General features: G+C 40.9%; 1 protein-coding gene across 1 annotated transcript in view; it reads left to right on the forward strand.

Annotated features, from left to right (window-relative positions):
- LOC115575422 (ras-related protein Rab-26-like) overlaps positions 1–18,137 on the forward strand; it is a 68,274-nt gene that overhangs the window by 18,796 nt on the left and 31,341 nt on the right. The window contains exons 3-4 of the mRNA XM_030407480.1: positions 9,137–9,178; positions 11,338–11,404. Coding sequence (XP_030263340.1) covers positions 9,137–9,178; positions 11,338–11,404 — 109 coding nt within the window. The remainder of the gene's footprint in view (positions 1–9,136; positions 9,179–11,337; positions 11,405–18,137) is intronic.

The raw sequence follows: 18,137 nt of genomic DNA on the forward strand, positions 1-18,137 counted from the left end.
AGAAGTAGAGGTTGTTGCCTTGGTTAGTTAAAAGATGCTGATGAGTTAGGCACTTGAGTCTCTCAAAGTATTGATAAGGGATACAAAAAGAAGAGACTTGACTGAACGTTTCTGTGTTTGCTTGTAGTCATTTTGTTAGTTCCAACATGGTAAACATCCAGTAACAGACAGTTCTTTAAAGAACTGTCTGTTACTGGAATGCCAGAAGTTATGCACATCTGGCCATGATTTGAAGTTGACTTTAAGTCCTGTTGTTCACTTAAACCTTTGCTAAACACCGAATTCCTCCCCATGGGACAATAGAACTTGATTCCACTGTTAATTAAGTCTTTAATATCGCTTCTTGAAAGGATTTGAGGATTTAAATCTTGCAGACACTGCTATAGGAGTCTGTAAGTCTCCAATTTAGAGAGCGAGTGATGGAAAACCAGACAGCAGGGAGAGAGGCAGCTCTGGCATGTGAGACGACGATAACGGACCCATCATAGAAAATCAAGCAGCGACTTTGTGATTACATCTTTGTGTTTTGAAAGCTTCCGCTCCTCTTTGATACTCCCTCCGTCATTGTGCATGTCACTGACAGTCCATCGCCTCGCTCCTGACAGTCTTCATACATCTTGTCTCTCACTTGTTTCCAGCTTCTATACGTTTTTTTTTTTTCTTCCTTTCCTTTTTATAGTTAGCCCGAACGATGGCTGACTGATTTCTCCATTATCCACTCTGCCAGCCTGTCTGCCTGCCTGCCTTCTCTGAGTGGGTGCAATTAAAGTGCCAAGCTTGATCATGCCATCGAGTAGCAGTAATGTTTTTCTGCTTGAAAAATGAATTGAATTAAGAGGATGAAGTATGGGAGCTACAATGAGAGTCAGAGGCACAGAACCAGGCACTTTACATGTGTGTTTATATGTATATGTGACCTTTACTTCAAGCCATTTTGCTGGATTGTCTAGTTTTATTGTTAGCTGTGTTGATTTACAACCCTCAGCCCTTAAAGTTATCAAGTACGTATATGCATAAACTTGTATGGAGGCGTAGGGTTCACTTCTGCCTCAGGAGGTGTTTTTGTAATTAATGAAAAGCAGCTTTGCCACCTGCTGCCATAATGTCACAGGGATCTAGAGAGGCAAGCCCTGAGGAGCACCATGAATATTTAACCACGGCATGAAAGAGGTGGGAAGTGGCTTGTTGGAATATGGGAGACATCGCTGGACGAAGCGGCCAGGAGATGTAAACGGTGAAGGGGAAAATGAAAACGTGGAGAATTTTCCTTTTCAAACCGATTTATTGAAATGTTCCAAATGGTTTTGTTGTTTCCGTTTAACGTTTTATTGCAACATAACATAAAAACCCATTCACACATCTCAGGTTGCACAACTGCTTGTTAGCGGTGCCATATGGAGTTGCTTTGTTTACATTCAGTCTTACTCAATGCGTTACGAGACAAAAGCCCAGGTCACTGTCAGTGATTTGTCAAGATTTTGAAAAAGCAGGATCCCAACCATGGCTTATGGTTTTAAGAACAAGTAGTACAGTTTTTAAAAAGATTCAAAGGGTCGGTGTGACATGGTTACCTATTTATGTGGCTTTAGTCTTTGGATGTTTCACCTGCTGATACCTGTGCTAGGTATCTGGAGAAGATAAAAAGCAAGACCATTTGTGAAATCTGCCACGAAAGCAACCACCTGGTTAAATGTCTCATTTGAACATAGAGGGTATATTAGGCACCTGGCCATCAATAGACAACTCTGAGCCAGTAGTAACACCTAGGTTGCGGGCCTTTTTTAACACCTTTAGATAAGGCATCCACACTAGATAAGGGACTGTTAATGCTGGTAGTGTTGCGGCTATATGGCTCAAATAGTTGGACCAACCGCTTGAAATGCACCTTTTAAATCCCACATTATGCATTTATAAAGGAAAGATGGCGCATTTGATAATAGAACATTGGTTGACAGAGAGCCCTTGAGTTTCATTGAGGTCTCTGAATGATTTCTTAATGTGCTGTAGAAGCTTCACTGTTTTGCTGTGAAAGTAATTGAGACATTCTTTACCTGAGCGGGGGTGCAGTCAGGGTTTATAGTTTTGAGAAGGATTCTTGGATTATGACCCTATTTACCGATGAGCTCTGCTAAATGTTCAGTGAAATCTATCCAGGTCTGGATTCCTTTGCTCTCTGGACCAGGACTAATGCCACATGTGACGTAGACACACGGCAGCAGCATGTTGTCGACAGTCCTGCTCTTGTACTTACCGTATTTTTACATGTTGCTTTTACATTTGTGCACCTGCAGACTTGAGTTATTTATAGGCTTTTCTGAATGGATACAGATTATACTGATCATGATCAGTTGCAGCTTTATAGTGCAATGAATCAGCACGATTAGCAGTCGATCTGGTCTGCGTGTTCGATGGTTTCTGTGTGCCATCTGACTGCAACATTTGATACGGAGAAAGTGTTAAGTTTTGGAGGTTTGTACAAGCCAGCGTGGTGAATTACTTTTTGCAGTTTTCGAGAAAGTGGTGCATGATTTGAGGAAATGTGGCTCAGCGGTTGAGAAAAAACTGTAATAAATCTGAGCAGCATATGTGTTGGCAGATATTCTTTTGGAGAAGTCTGCGATGATACTGGACCAAAATAAATGAAAGTGCTTTCTCTGAGAAAAATGCGAGGGACTGCAGAGAGGAGAAACACTGAGACATTCTTAGTTTGGCCATGCCTATAGTGGCTACCTTTTCTATATTGCATTTGTGTTTTATATATTAATGTCTGAACGCCAGGGGAGGAAAACTGGAAAAGACAAACAAAACAGTTTCATAGAGGACACAAGAAATATTGGAGTTCGAGCCAACAGCCTGCCCCGCAGCCTGCTATGTCCTGTGATTCACCACCACACATGCTCACAGCGGCTATACCCAACACTCATTGTGTTGCCATTTGATTTGTATCATGCCAGTGTGTGAAAAGATCCCAGGGAAGAGCTTCAGAGAGGTCAAGGCCTCCCCTCACAGCATTCAGCTGAATAATGGATCTGTGATACGGCATCACAAAGTGCTGTGTGAGTGTGTTTGTGTGTATTTACCACCTGAAGGCAGGTTTTAGATCACAGAAAGTATCTGTGTGAGTATGAACATGTTGCTACAGTTACTGGTAAAAGATCGAGTACAAACAAGTGCCTTTTTCCAGGAAACAGTTTTAATATGAAACATGGAAAAAGAGCAAAGTGATTCAGGTAAATCAGTAACTTGAGTACTAGAAGGACGATTCTGGAAAGTCACCCCGCTGAACAGTGAATAAACAAATGCTTCGAGGTCATCAGGGTTGCATCGTAAACGGTGTATTGGTCCAAAATTTCACAATCTGTGCATCCCTATCTTGCATGTACATACAGTATTGACCACTGCTATGTGGTTCCGGATGGTATTTTACGATGCAGATTCTGCTTCAGCCCTCCTGTTGTGCTCTCACAGAACTGAATGAGGAAGCCCACGTTGGTGCAGCAGAGCGGTTGTCTTTGCGATAGGGCCCCGAGGCCCACTGCGCTTTCAATTAGTCTCTGTTTTCAACTTCACCAGGTCACTCAAGTGAAAAAGTCAATAACATGAAGGCTCCGGCTATTACGCTGACAGTCAGAAGTGTTTGTTGAAGCACACTTTGCTTTTTCAGTCAGAGCTGTGACTGATGAGCACAAAAAACATTTGTTCCAAGCCCTCCATCTCGAGACCTTGCTGTGAAGCAGACTGATATTAAGCAACATTCAATTACAATCCAAAATAATACAATGAAATGATATATGAGACTTACATTGAGGAACAGGAGCTCCGTCATGAACAATATTACACTAACAAGTTAACTAACTTACTTAATGAAACATATTTTCATGTATTTATTTTTATAATGTTCCAACAAATACAGGTCATCCACCGAAATCATTGTTACCACTTGAGCTGGGGTCAGCAAGTATAGCCCGTCAATAAATGAGTCCCATAGTGTCTATAGGTTGCAGAGTGTGTGTGTGTGTGTGTGTGTGTGCGTGTGTGTGTCTGGTGTAAAGTGATGTATTGTGCCATCTCTGTCTCTAGGAGAATATCCAGTGCATCTTAATTGAAAGTATTTGTAAAAGAGTGTCTGGTGGTTTGAAAATGCTGACAAAAGCTGAATCGAGAGGAGGAGAGAGGAGGAGCAGGAGGAAGAGGATGAGAGGAGGAGAGGAGGAGGAAAAGGAGGAGAGGAAAAGGCCATATTTAGATAATCATGTATTCCTCATAGAAGGTTAAACTTCCAATTCTAACATGGGAAATGTCTGTAATTCACCTCTTAAATTACCAAGGTGTCACATTTAAAAAAATATATATATTTATATGACAACATAATGCAATATATGAGTACAAGCTGGGAGCTTACCTACATGTGCGATGATCTGGTAAATACAGCACATTGGAGGATCTTTTTTTGCCTCACTGAATTTCCGTACATCAAATTATATGTGCACGACGTAATGATCTGATTTTGAATGAAGATTACAGAAGCAGAGATTACCTGGAACGGCTTCATGCTCGGATAAAAGAGCTGCTTTCTCACAGAGAATGTTCAAAGGCTTTGATTCACACAGCAGTGCAGTGCTATAACATGAGATATGTGTGAGGGAAGGGAATGACGCGAAATAAAAAGGACTGGTAATACATTTCAATTGGTGAGAAATAGGTTTGCGCATCTACTTATACTTCGAGATATATTGTAATGTACAAATAGGAGCTGACTTGGGTTGAACAGTGGGATGGGGGGCAGAAAATGTTAGTTATCCTCTGTAGCCACTGATGTAATGTTTCTTATTGTTGTAGGCTAAAAATACAACATTCCCAAACATTTTTTAAATAGATTTTCCTCAAAAACGTCATTAAGAATAGCACTATATCTATACAATATTACATAAACTGTCATGTTAGATTGTATCCATAATGCATGAAACCTCTTAGTTTGAAGGGGCAATCTTCTCTGTAGGCAGGAAGGGTGAAGAGGTTGAGTGTGTTTGTGGGTACAGTATGTGCGAATGTGTGCATAATGTCTGTGTCAGCATGACTTAGAAAACTTGACAGCCGGATGTGGAGTCGACTACAGAGCAGAGACCTCCCCCCTCTGTACCTCCCTGCCCTCACTTCTGTAGCTCATTTCCCCCAATGCTTTGATTTCTGACGTGTGTGTTGAGCAGCCAGGCAGCTGTGTGCACCAGCGAGCTCCCCGAGCGAAAGAAAAGAACATCGAGTCGGCTCTATGTAGCCTCTTTCTCATTATCTTTCACCAAAAACTGTGAATTTGTTTTGTGCCTAACCTTTTTCCGGCCATCATGCTCCTATTCTTTTCCCCATGCTGCTGCCATTAATGTTTTATTGGCTCACACTTAAAGGGGCCTCTCTGAAAGCTCTGCATGCATTTGTAATTTATGATTCCCGTGAAGTGCTGTTAGAGCCATTCTGTACCAACTGTACCTTCTCACTCATGCTCCTGTGGGGGAAAAGAGATAGTGGCATTAAATGGTTAGCATCCAGCGCCTGTAAGTAGAGCAGTTTGTATTTAAAGATGCATTGTGTTTGGACGGTCTCCGCCGGAGCTCAGGGAGTGAAATTGACCTGAAAGTGGTGCAAGCCTCTCAGCCGGTTTTCTCTCTAAATTGTACGTTAACTGTGTCTACACAGAGGAGAGCTGTGTCAGCATCCAAACTTCTTCAAGCTTCAGTGTTTTACAAGCTAAGTGGAGAAAAAAAACAAGGGTTACTTGAAGTGTGATTGACAGCGTGTTATCTACAATACCTGAATTCCCTGTCTTACCACAGCAAACTTAGTCATTAAAGCTGCTCAGATACTTTTTTATCCCGCTCAGTCCACACTCTCTGTGCTCACTGAATCTGTTATGTGCTTTTCTGGATTATTTCATGCTTACAGTGATCAAAAAGCTTGGGACAGACTGATTCACATACAAAAGCTGTTTGAATATTTGTCTTATAGTAAACGAGTAGTCTGCTTTATGTGTTCAACTTGGGTCAAAAACTATGTCAATATACCTTTTGCGATTTTGTTGGAATCACTTCAATGAAGTCTTGACTGGAACAAGCAAGTCATTTTCTGTTAGTGTTACTGACTAACCATACGGTGTTATTTTTTGCGTGGTCTTCTCAACAAACTGCCTAAAGCTAACCAATAAGATGCGGATTTTCCTCTGGCTACCTCATGGTGCGTCCTCAAAACACAAAATACACCAGATATTGGTGAAGCCTCCATTACTGCTTAAAGTGCTAGATCAGAATTGGCCAGTGCACAAATCTGTGCATACCATGTAACTTATTTATTAGAGACATGACCTCAGCAACATTCTGTACAACTGCATGCAGCTAGTATGCAGCTGTTAAAATATATATCAGATCGGTACTCGGTAATGACTAATGCACAAAGTTCAGGTGTCAGGATCGTAACTGGAAAGAAAAAGTAATATTGGAATATCTCGAGTGCGTAGGGGGGGGATACAAGCACCCGTGGTCGAATTTGCCCTTGTTCTGAAACAGTCAATTAAATTCAGTCAATAACCTGGTTGTTTAATCATGTTATATTCATGTGAGACATATACAAATGCCATTTAGATGGTAATCAGCAAAAGTAAATTTACTAAATGATGAAAAAAATTATGCCTCTGCATTCAATCCTCTCGCAGCAACACAGACCATAACGACTGTGATTGCTCGTCATTATTACCGGCTCCTCCTCCGGGGCTTCACGTCGGAATTTTGATATGTAGTTTTCCAGATAAACACAGATCTTCAGCTGTTGCATTCCCTCGTGACCAGCCCGTCGTTGCTCTTCTTGAGTTATACTCCTCCTCTGGAGCCACTCTTTGCTGCCAGAATCTATGGGATGGTGAAAGCAGACAGGCTGAATGACCTCACTTTGATTTCTATTCAGAGATCCTCTCCAAGCATGTATTAAGGCATACAAAGAATTCTCTAATGTGTATCATGTTTTTTCCCAATTTATTTCATTTTAATTTCCACCTTTAAATCCTTGAAATGGCACTGATTCCTTCTCCCTCGCTAAAATTAACACAATGCAAATATTTTGCTATGGGTTTGCTGGACACAAGATGTCTCCTACTTTTTTGGGTGGCGCTGGCTCAGGTAGAGCCATGGTGTTGTTTATCGGAAATACGCTGGTTTGATTCCCCTGGTCTGCATGTAGAAGTGTCCTTGGGCAAGACACTGAACCCCAAACTGCTCCTGATGTGCTTGTCGGCACCTTGCATGGCAGCCACTGCCATCAGTGAATGAACGGATGTATGAATTACCGTAAATCGCTTTGGACAAAAGTGTCTGATAATGCCCTAAAATGTAGATGTACTATTTGTAATGTCACAAATCATGCAACAGTGTCAAGTTTCGCACGTTCATCATCCTACACGGTGAAGCTCAAACATTTAACAAGAGCAAAACATATTTCTGACTGGAGGGGGACTTTAACAAATCCAACATAATTATTAGTGCTATCAAGCCTGACTAACCACCTGACATCCTCACCGCAGTGCTTTCGTGAGCCCCTTTTTCTGGGTCACTAAATATTTATGAAGCCTTCGAGCACATTGTGAGTTGTTTTCAGTGACAACAACAACAGGGAGAAAGTCTTTTGAGACTCCGATCCCTATCAGAGCACACTTACAAACCAGCTTGCAGCTCGACTTGCTTGTGAATATGTATGAGATCCCCCCTTTGTAACTCTCGGGGAGGTAAATCAACGGAACACGTCAACAAAGACCGTATCAGTCTCTAAGTGCTCCGCTGGAAGATTATCAGCATCTTGTCAGGGTTGAATATCTTCTGTTTCTCCTCGCGGATCGGGGGGAATTAGAAGGTTAGTAGCGGCTCTCAGGAAAAACTAAGAAGGGATGATGGTAGGAGCAGGCTTTTGAGGGTTGCCGTGGCAGCAGGTGACGTAATCCACACATGAGAACAAGGAGGCCGACATGTGGGTCACTGAAGAACATCTTGACCTCGTCTTTTCTACAGCAGCCATTTCTCACGGAAAATGGGAATGATGCAGGAAGGCAGACTGCCTTTTTCCCCCGTACCAGACTCAGAATTGGTGCAGGGAGACATTTTGTGTTGTTGGTCCGAATTGCACCAAATTTGCCAGCGCATTTCCTTCAGTCCTCAGGAACACAGACAGAGATTCCTTGTGGTATGGTAAGATATCTCAAAGATTAGACAGTTTGCAATGATATTTTCATCACCCAGATATCCAAAGTGCTCAGAGGATGGCTCGTGTAGTGTCACAAACAGGTCAATAAGCTCTTACCTCTGTGAAGAATCTCAACATAAATCTTTCTTGTGGTGTATATCAATAAGATTGAACGCCCCTCCAGCTGTGGAAACAGATGTGATGTTGATCAATGAGGTGAGGGCCTGAGGTCTTGAGGCAGTTCGTCTAAGTCACTTCTTGACATAGGTCAGAAGTGCAAATGTGCTATGGGGACATGTCGGTCGAATTCTTGTAATGTTTTGTAAATAGTGCTCATTGAAGTCAAATTAGGAGATAAGGAGTTGTTTTTATTCTTACATGCTGATTAAAAATGAGCTTGATGGACATAAGACATTTGACCAGGTTAAGGACAAGTTATTTTTAACTCAATCCAACATCTGTCATCATCCAGACAGAATTGAATTTGATGGTGGGTCGTTTGACCTTTTGTACATCCAGCCATCAAGACAGAGTCAAACTCCAACCTGGCAAACTGCACATCATTTGGCTCAGCTTCGCTCTTCTGTGTGGTGGAGCAGATCGAAGCCGAGATCAGAGGAATGTCTCCCTAAGATGGAGAGACGGAGGGATGCAAGGAGGGCAGAGGGGGTTAATCCTCTTGAGGGGAGAAGCGAGGCTTCATCAAAAGGGGCCAAAGTGAGGTGGAGACATGCAATATTGATGGAGAGAGGCGAGGGAGAGTGGGGCTGGTGGATGAGAGGAAAAGACTGTTCAGAAAGGTGTTTGACCACAAACGAATACACACATACCTGAGGTTGTTTCTCTTCAAGTTTGTTCCATCTTGAAAAAGGATTTAAATTTAAGCATTGTCAGTTATGATTTCTCCTCTTTTCATTTCCAGAATAAAGTGCTGAGCATTGATGGAGTCAAGGTGAAGCTTCAGGTAAGAATTCGTCAAAATAAGTGTCTATATGAGTCGTCGTCAAGCCAAAGGTGTCAACCAAATAAGAATCAGGCTCCAACCCCTCAGGCGTTGTAGCCGCCTGTCGAATCCTGTTTCCAACCCCACCTGTCTCCAACATAAAACCTATTTTAGCTTAAGTCTTGCCTGCTGTTTACTGACCTTATTTTGTGAGGACAATCAATGATCTTGACACAAAAGTACCCGAGAGATAATTCGGGTGTATCCATCTCCATGAAAACTTTCCATTAGGCTTCAAGTTCTCTTACTTTCTCATCACTTCATCCAAGAACTGCTGTCCATACTGAAAACAACTCAGCATGTTTGATATTTCTGTCAAAGAGAGCAAGTAATTATGTGAATCACCCCTAATGATCTTAATTAGTGGTTGACGGAGGCTGGTGGAGTGGGCCTTTGCCCTGTGATGTATTCATATGGGATTATCGGCTCAAAGTCCGTTTGCAGAGCCTCCAAACAGAGAGAGAGGGAGTTATTTTTTCCTCCTGTAATTGCCATTCTTCATTACCGCCACTTGGATCCTGGGGGGACCGTTGCCACAGGAGGCAATCGGGAGGCAGAACGGGCATCAAAGCTGATGTGTCTCAGCGAGAGGGAGAGAGAGAGGTGGAAGAAGAAGAGACAGTGTCCAGAAAAGAAGAAGAAAAAGAATGAATAGTTAGTAAAAAAAAAAAAAACAAGTGCAGTCAACCTTCACAGGTCTGTTCTAGGGAGAGAAGAAAATGTAATTGCCACTGGAGCAAATTGTGATGAGACACAGAAACACCTGATGGGAAAAAAAGAAGGACTTAATTAGCTTTACTTCACTGAGGTAGGACAATAGGACAAAAAGCATCGAATAATGCTGATTCATACTCAATAACATGACCCAGACTGAGCTACGCATGAGGAATGATGGTGATGTCACCTTAAATCTGCACAAATCAATTTTTTATAGAAAGAATGGAAATTACTGCAAGTTAAGTAAGAGGGGTTGCTATTAACAATGAACCCACAGAGAATCATTGTCTGACCTTGTTTCCTCTCTCCTCTACGGAATGTTTTAGCATATTTTTGCTCACTGTTTTGATTTCTACAGCCTTCAACTTCACTGTTTCAGTTTACTTCGATCAGCAAAGTCATTGACCCTATTCACAAGGTGGCCATTTTCCTTTGATGTTATGCTCCTGGTGGGAAGTTCAAAAGCATACTGTTGTATCCAGGTTACAGATCATATAAAAGTAAGGATTCTGACAAAAATATATCATTTCACTTCTTCCGGGTTGATCAGCAAATGAAAAGACAATTGTTAGTGAAAACCTGGCAGGACATTAATCATTGCGTCCATTGATATTTTAGAATTAATTTGCACCTTTGCTATGGAGTCATTTAACACAATCAAACAGGAGTGTTAGCGAGCCAGCTAGCTATTAGCTATAAGTCTAACAGTAGCTAACAGGTTGGCAAATATGTTGCTCTACGTTGAAATATAGACCAGAGACTTTCCAGAATTACCCTATACATTTTCTTTTCTGCTGCAGATCAATCATGAAGTGGTGAAATGACAACTTGTCAGTTTCTTTACATTTATAGGGCTTGCAACCTAGAAAAAACCTCAGCATCACATTTGCACTTCCCACCCTGAGCATGATGTCAGAGGGAAATGGCTGCCATGGGAATATGGTCCAAGTATGGTCCCTGAGGAGTTGGTGGAGACCAAAAAGAAAAAGCTGGCCTGGGGTCAATCAGGTGGAAGTAAACACAACACCCTGTAAATAATAGGGTTAATAGAGCTAATGTTGCTCCATGTCTGTTGGATGTGTACATGACTGTTTCTAAAGATGTTAGACATAATAACTATATGGTGATGATATGTAAATATTGTGTTTACAGCATGATACGCTGACCCCAGTTAGCCACAGAGAAGTCAGTGAATGCAGCTTTAACTACTGATCCATTCTGTGCTGAACTCAGGACAGTAGACTGTTCAATATCAATTTCCATATTCTAGACTTAATTTCACAGGAGTAAGTTGGATGGAGGGTTCGCAATGAGTTCCAGCAGCATGACTGAGCAAACAGAGGACTTATTAAAAAGACAGAAACTTCTACTCAGTGATTACCCTCCTCTATTATTCCCCGCAGATCTGGGACACAGCTGGACAGGAGCGGTTTCGCAGTGTCACTCATGCCTACTACCGTGACGCCCACGGTGAGACACTGGCACACACACATACACACTCATTCTGAGATTGTTGTACTAGAGAGGATTTACTTCGGACTTTAAAAGCAATCTTTATTTGCTGTTATCCTTCAGACACTTGACATCCAGCTCAGGCCGATGTCCTATGAGGCAGATTAAGACCTCATTACAGTGGAGTTTGAGTGTTACTTTTAGTGTCTAAGATATATACACATATTATACAGTACATTGAACACTCTTCATGTGCACATTAAAGAACTATGAAATGGAGGATCCTTGTTTAGATGTTGTTTTGATGAGATTGTTTTCTTGTGCAGAATTATAAAGTGCTGAGGTTTTATAACTCATCTCCAGGGTTGGAGGAACAACATATTGAAGATTCATGAGACTGTTTGATGATCTGTAATCAGTCATCACCAATGCGTGTGTGTGTGTGTGTGTGTGTGTGTGTGTGTGTGTGTGTGTGTGTGTGTGTGTGTGTGTGTGTGTGTGTGTGTGTCTTCTCTTTATTCATCGTGTCATTGTTAGCCATGGAAGTTCATTTAGAATGCTCTTAGCAGAAACACTCCATTGTTTTCTAACAGCTGGTAACCAAGGCAAAGCTGCTTTTTAGTAAACCGCCTCAGTGAAATTCACATAACCTGATGTATGAGGCATAGAACCTGGACCCAGAACAGTACAAAAAAAACAACCCAGTCACCAGCATAAATGTTGGTAATGTACATTTCGGCAAACAAGGATATGTTGAAACTTCTTTATGTTGTCTTCATTTCATGGTCTGGCTAGGTTTAGACATAAAAACAACTTGATTAGAGAAAGGAAAAGATCATGTTTTGCCTGAACTGGTTCTGTCACCGTAATATAGGCTGAAAAATTCAGTTTCAAATGATGCAAATGATGAAAAGCAGTCTCGGACAGCTAAGTAAGCCTTACATACAGCGTCTGTTATCAACAGTTAATGCTGATGGTTGATAATTGATTGACAAGCAGCAGAGGGTATAACTGGAATTATGCCTCATCAACTGAGTCTTTGTTCTGTGGGGTTCCCCAAGGCTCTGTTCTTGGCCCACTGCTGCTTTAAATTTTCCTCCTGTCAGGCAGATGATATGCAATTTTAAAGATATCTTGTCCCATTATTATGCAGATAATATTCAATTATACATTTCCTGTAAGCCTCAACTCTGTAAAAGATTGGATGGCTGATAATTGTCTACAGCTAAGCAGTGACAGAAGTTCTAATTTCTGCCCAGGATGGCATTGTCCCAAAAGGGATAGAAAGTTTTGGCTCTTTGTTAAACCTTCCCTCTGCAATCTAGGCGTTTTAAATGAGGCAGACCTTGAGTCTTGACCAAAATGTAAACTGTTTGGTGACTAAATTCAGTCCTGTTTTGTCAAGACCTCAGTTGGAGATGATTATTCATGCATTTATTTCCTCTCGTCTCAATTATTGCAACTCTTTTCACTTGTCTTAGCAAGACATCCATTAATCAATTAATTGACATCTCATGTTACACCATTCCGTATATCTTTACACCCATCAAATTCAGAATCCAGTCAGGAACCCTGCAATCACATGTAGAGCCTTGAATTGTCAGGAACCTGCAATATAAAACAAGTAGGACTCTGAGGTCCTGAGATCAGGGTTTGTTATCTGTTCCTTGCTCACGGGTAAATACAAAAGGAGACTGTTCTTTTGAAGTAGAGCTCCTACACTCTTAAAGTATCTCCCATTGGACTTAGGCTCTGTGGACGCTATTGGCACATTTAAAAAGCAGCTGAAGACCAAATTGTTCACTTGTTTTGTTTATTTTTTGTTTTTCCTCTTGTTTTAGCTGCTTGTCTGCCTTTAATGCCTTTCGCTCTGGCTCTTTATTTCTTTAGTGACATCTGTTTTTGAGAGGTGCTGTATAAGTAAACATATTATTGTTATAAGTGAAAGCCAAGGATTCTTGCACCCTAGAGTGTAAATACAATTCTCTTGTGGTTGACAGCTTGATATTAAAGGGGCACTGCTTAGTTTTGGAAATCCAAACTCAGTTTTGAAATTTACAAGATCAGTGAAGGAATAGTAAAAACTCAATTTCAATAACTGAATAAACTAAAGTGGTTCTCAGAAGAATGTAAGGTCCCAGAACACTGTTTGAAGCCAGGAAGGTGCCAGGGTACGCCACATATAAACAAAGTAAAACGGTATGAAATTGTGTTGTCCTTCAAGGTCAATTTGTTTATTCAGTTTATCCAGGCATGAAAAGTTCATGAGTTTATTTAAATGAGTTTAGTTTGTTTATGCATAAAACAACTGAGTAGCTGAAGATATTCTCTTCTGTTTTAAATGTCTTCCTCAAAACTACATAGTGCACCTTTACAAAAGAAAAAAATGTGCCTGGAAGTCCTGAAGGATTTCACCTTTACTCACTCTTTCCAAGCAGGGGTGACTCTTCTCAGAAGGGGAAAATGGTGTCTGTGCTCTGTTTTTTGGTACTTGATATTCACACAATGTCACAGTATATGTCTGCTATTTTGTCCCCTCATATGTATGAAGGACACATGAGCTCGTTTGGTCTTTTAATCTCTTGAGCAATCAGAAACCCCTGTGGGATGAAAGGGAAGTTTTACTTGATATAGATCTGTGTGTCTGTATAATCTATTTAAGTTTACGCAACTTAAGCAGGGACAGGTTGTGTGTGAATGTGGGTGTGTGACCGACTCTATGAATACGTGATTAAATGAGTGTTAATGATCTGTGTCTGCGCAGTATCCTCATTACCAACGTCATGGTTTGGCAGTCAGCCTTCATGATTAGAGCAGGATTTATTTGTCTCTGTCTCCTGGAGGAGGGAGACCATGGACGACTTTTAGCAGGTCCATTTTCAGGAACGGCACCCGGCAACACATCTCCCTCTGAAAACTACAGCGCACACCTTTGCAGTGCAGCCTTAGACATCTCAGTTTCAGGATTTTCAATTACGTTTCCATTACTACCTTGAGGCGTATCGAAGGGTAAGCTGCACCATCTATACCTCAGAGCACAGTTTAACATCACGGATCTCCACACATCATCAGAAATGTGACCTTTTTAAATGCACCTCCTCACCTGCCTGTTCTAAGAGACCAAGTGAGACTGAGCCTCTGGTGTTTCTGGAGAAAGAAAAAAACATTTAGGATAGGATCTGAACATCAAGCATTACAGGTAACCCCAAGCGAGTATCAAAGTGAAAAATACTTCACTCATCTCTTGCCCACCCATGTAGATACCAAGTGTACCAAGAGTGTGATTCACTGCGACTTTGTCTAACCTGAACAAGCTCCTTTTTCAGCAACAGACTGTCTGTGAGCTTTGAAAGTCTCATAAGTGTTGAACAAAAGTGTCTACCACTGTGGTTTCTCTGTCTTTCAGTACTTTGTTCGAACAAAAGCAGGTACATTTTCTGATGTGCCTGCTTGCCTTCATGCTGTGTGTAAACTCTTGGCTGTCAGTCTCTGTGGTTTTCCTGACAACTCTGAAAACAAACTCAAGTACTTTTGTCTATCTTTTATGTCCCCACTGTGAACGGATCATGAAACCTAAGTTTTTGGGTAAGCCTTGGGGACTTTTGGCTGGTTTAAGCTGCACTTCTCATCGGTCTACATCAGGGGTTCTCCAAGTATCACTTTAAGGTCTTTATCCTATTTTTATTCAAGGTCAGGAGGCTGGAATGATTGGGGATAATAAAAAACATTAAACCCATAAACTAGTGTTACATATCTAACATCTGCAGTTTGTGAATACTATAAAATCCTGAAGTTAAACAACTTGAGGCTGCTAATTTTCTATTATTTAATAGAATGTGTATATATTAATGAAAGGAACATTGTGATTTTAGTATCTAGTTATTAAAATATTGTAGTGAAAGAACAAAAAAAATGATAACCAATGCATGCCTATTTATTTCAAAAAATGTTCTCATTTCAAACAACCTTCAAGGCCATTCAATTACAGTTTTCTGAGATAAAGGGGACATTGTTCTCATTTTCAGGTTCACTATTGTATTTTGTGTTACTACTACTACTACAATAGGATTACATGCCTCAGTGCTCAAAAAACACACCAGTTTTCTCATACTGTCCAGTGCAGCAGCTTTGTATTCCCCCTCTGTTTGAAACACTACTGTCTCTTAAAGGCCCGCCCTCCCAAATACCCAGTCTGCTCAGATTGGTCAGCTCACACATGCCTGACCCAGCACCGCCTACAATAACAGAGCAGCTGTGCTAGGTCAATTGTTTTGCATAAGTATGTGCCAAACTAGCTGCAAGGCAAATGTGTGACATGGTGATGTCACTTAATTAGAGGCTGGACTATTAAAGAAACGTCTCAGGAAAAGAGTTTTCTGTTAGAGAGAGGATATAGATACATAAAACACTGAAGGGACAAAAACGGAAAAAGCAAGATAAGTCTCCTTTTAAAATGTGGTCCTGAATGCAGCATGAAGTTCCTCTGTGTGTGTCATACTTGTACACACACACAGCAGAGGAGAAGAAGCAGTTCGCCAGTAAATGACACCAAACCGTGGCCAAGTCTCTCAGCATAGTTTTTTTTTTTTTCTTTTTTATTAGGTACCAACAGCCTTACGATATTCGCTCGCCAAAAATATACCCACATTTGGCACTTGGCGGACTCTGTCTCTGACTCAGACATATTCTTACAACTACATTTACAGGAGTCACAGAAATTGTGAACCAGAGAAAACGAGACAAATTATGTATCTGCAGTTTAGGAGCTGAAGGGAAATTAGCATACAACAACGAGACACAACACTAGTCACGACAACGGTTGGCAACTGAAAATAAATCAGTTACGTTTCACTCAAATAGTTAAAGTTATAACTCAGACCTGCAGTAAGTTTATAACCTTAAACCCTTTTAAAACATCTGACATGCAAACACCCACGACTCCATGGAAGCCAAGGTGAAACATGATGAATGGCGCTAATTGTCTCTGCCATAACCTTTTTAGGGGCTGGAGCAGAGCTGAAGGCAGTGAAAAATCCAGAGCTAAAGTGTTGGTGCATTCATAGCGAGGATGAGTGTGGGAGGGTGGAGTGACTCTGAGTTAGGAGAGGCTCAAGAAGAGGACAGAGAGAGAGAGAGATGCATGTGATTAGGGTTATTTTAGATGTTGGTGAATATGCACTGTATCTGCTGTGTGGGAGACAGGGTGTAGACAGCCATCACATATTATTCAGCTCATTTTTTATTTATTTTTTTTCAGTGTGAAAATTCAGCGATTATTCAGTTTCAGGATGTTTTTATGCTCATCTTATCTTGGTCTTGTTTATTTGTGTAGCTAAAAGAGGGAAAAGTGATTCAAAAGAAACCTACAAAAAAAAACAAGAAATGTAAATTACAGGTTTGCTCAAAGAGGTTGTTAGATAAAAATAAATGTATGCATAAAACATTTCAGCTCAACAAATTGCATCCAGTTTCCGGAGTTAAAAAGAAAACAACATGATGTGGATGCTCTCTATTCCCACGTTACTGCACAAAGCAATTTTGCACAACCATTAATTGGTACCATCCCAGACCGATGAAGGGGTCTTTGCTCATGGACAAAGGCACCTGTGCTATATCGGGAACCTCTATTCAGATTTTTTCACTCAGTTTTTTGGTTTCACTTTGTTTTTGTTTGTGTTCACCACTCCTGTAGAAACTAGTCATTAGCAAGATGCTTCAGTCAACAGCACCAGGATAGGTGAAGAAAGCTGGGTGAAGTAGAAATAAAAGAAAAAAGGGAATAAAAACAAAAAAATGGCTCCATGTAGGATGTTATTTATGCTGAAATCTTCCATGTAGCTGTTGAGCTAAAAGCGTCGGCGTGCACCTTGTCTGAAATGGGCGCCAACCATGCGTTGATTGTGTAAATAACGTCATTGTAGGTTTGAGTAGATAACGACGAATGAATTTTCATTTTTGGGTGGACTTTTCCTTTTATGTTTGAGCACCCGATCAAATCTGGTTGGAAAAAGTACCTGGAATACAAAATCAACTATAAACTTCAGGTAGCAGATAACCCCGTTAGGAGGGTTATCTTTTCTAAATGTATTCAGCATTTACACAATCTCACTGTTTTGTCGTAGGTGTACTTCAGGGGAGTCCATTTTACATCTGATTTTCATGTTCCCTTGACTGTTGAGAAAGAATATAAATGAACTCAGGCTGAACAATCATGCCCACCTACTGAACACCATGGAGCGTGCATAAGATTATATCATTGGAAATGGTATAATGGGCAATCAACACCAACGTAAATGATCTGTTCTTTGTCACAAATACGTTTTTGTTTAATTGAGGCTCATTTACTAAAACAATCGTTTGCATGTCATTTTCCTAAACTCTTTAAAAAAAAAAAGAGGCTTAATTTCACTGTGTACCGGCCCTGTCATTACTGTCTGCTTCATAATGCGCTGCATAATTTAGTGGCGAGCAGCGGAGCTCGAATTAAAAATGAAATCGTAAAAAAGATTCATACAATCCAGCATCCACGAGGGAAGAAGAAAATTAAAACTTTTCAAGTGGTGTAATTGAAATCACAGATGTGAGATTGAATGCGTTCGTGTGTGTGTGGGCGGAGAAGAGACACACAAACTGTCATAAAAGTTCCTCCAATTCCCGTCGCTGTTCTCCCGTCTTTCTCTTTCCTCTTCGTTGTGTCTCCTTTTCAGCTTCCTCCCCTCGTGCTGTCTTGTTGCTTTTTACTTTCAGTTCC

This window comes from Sparus aurata, chromosome 23 (genome assembly GCF_900880675.1).
Source record: "Sparus aurata chromosome 23, fSpaAur1.1, whole genome shotgun sequence".
Lineage (NCBI taxonomy): Eukaryota > Metazoa > Chordata > Actinopteri > Spariformes > Sparidae > Sparus > Sparus aurata.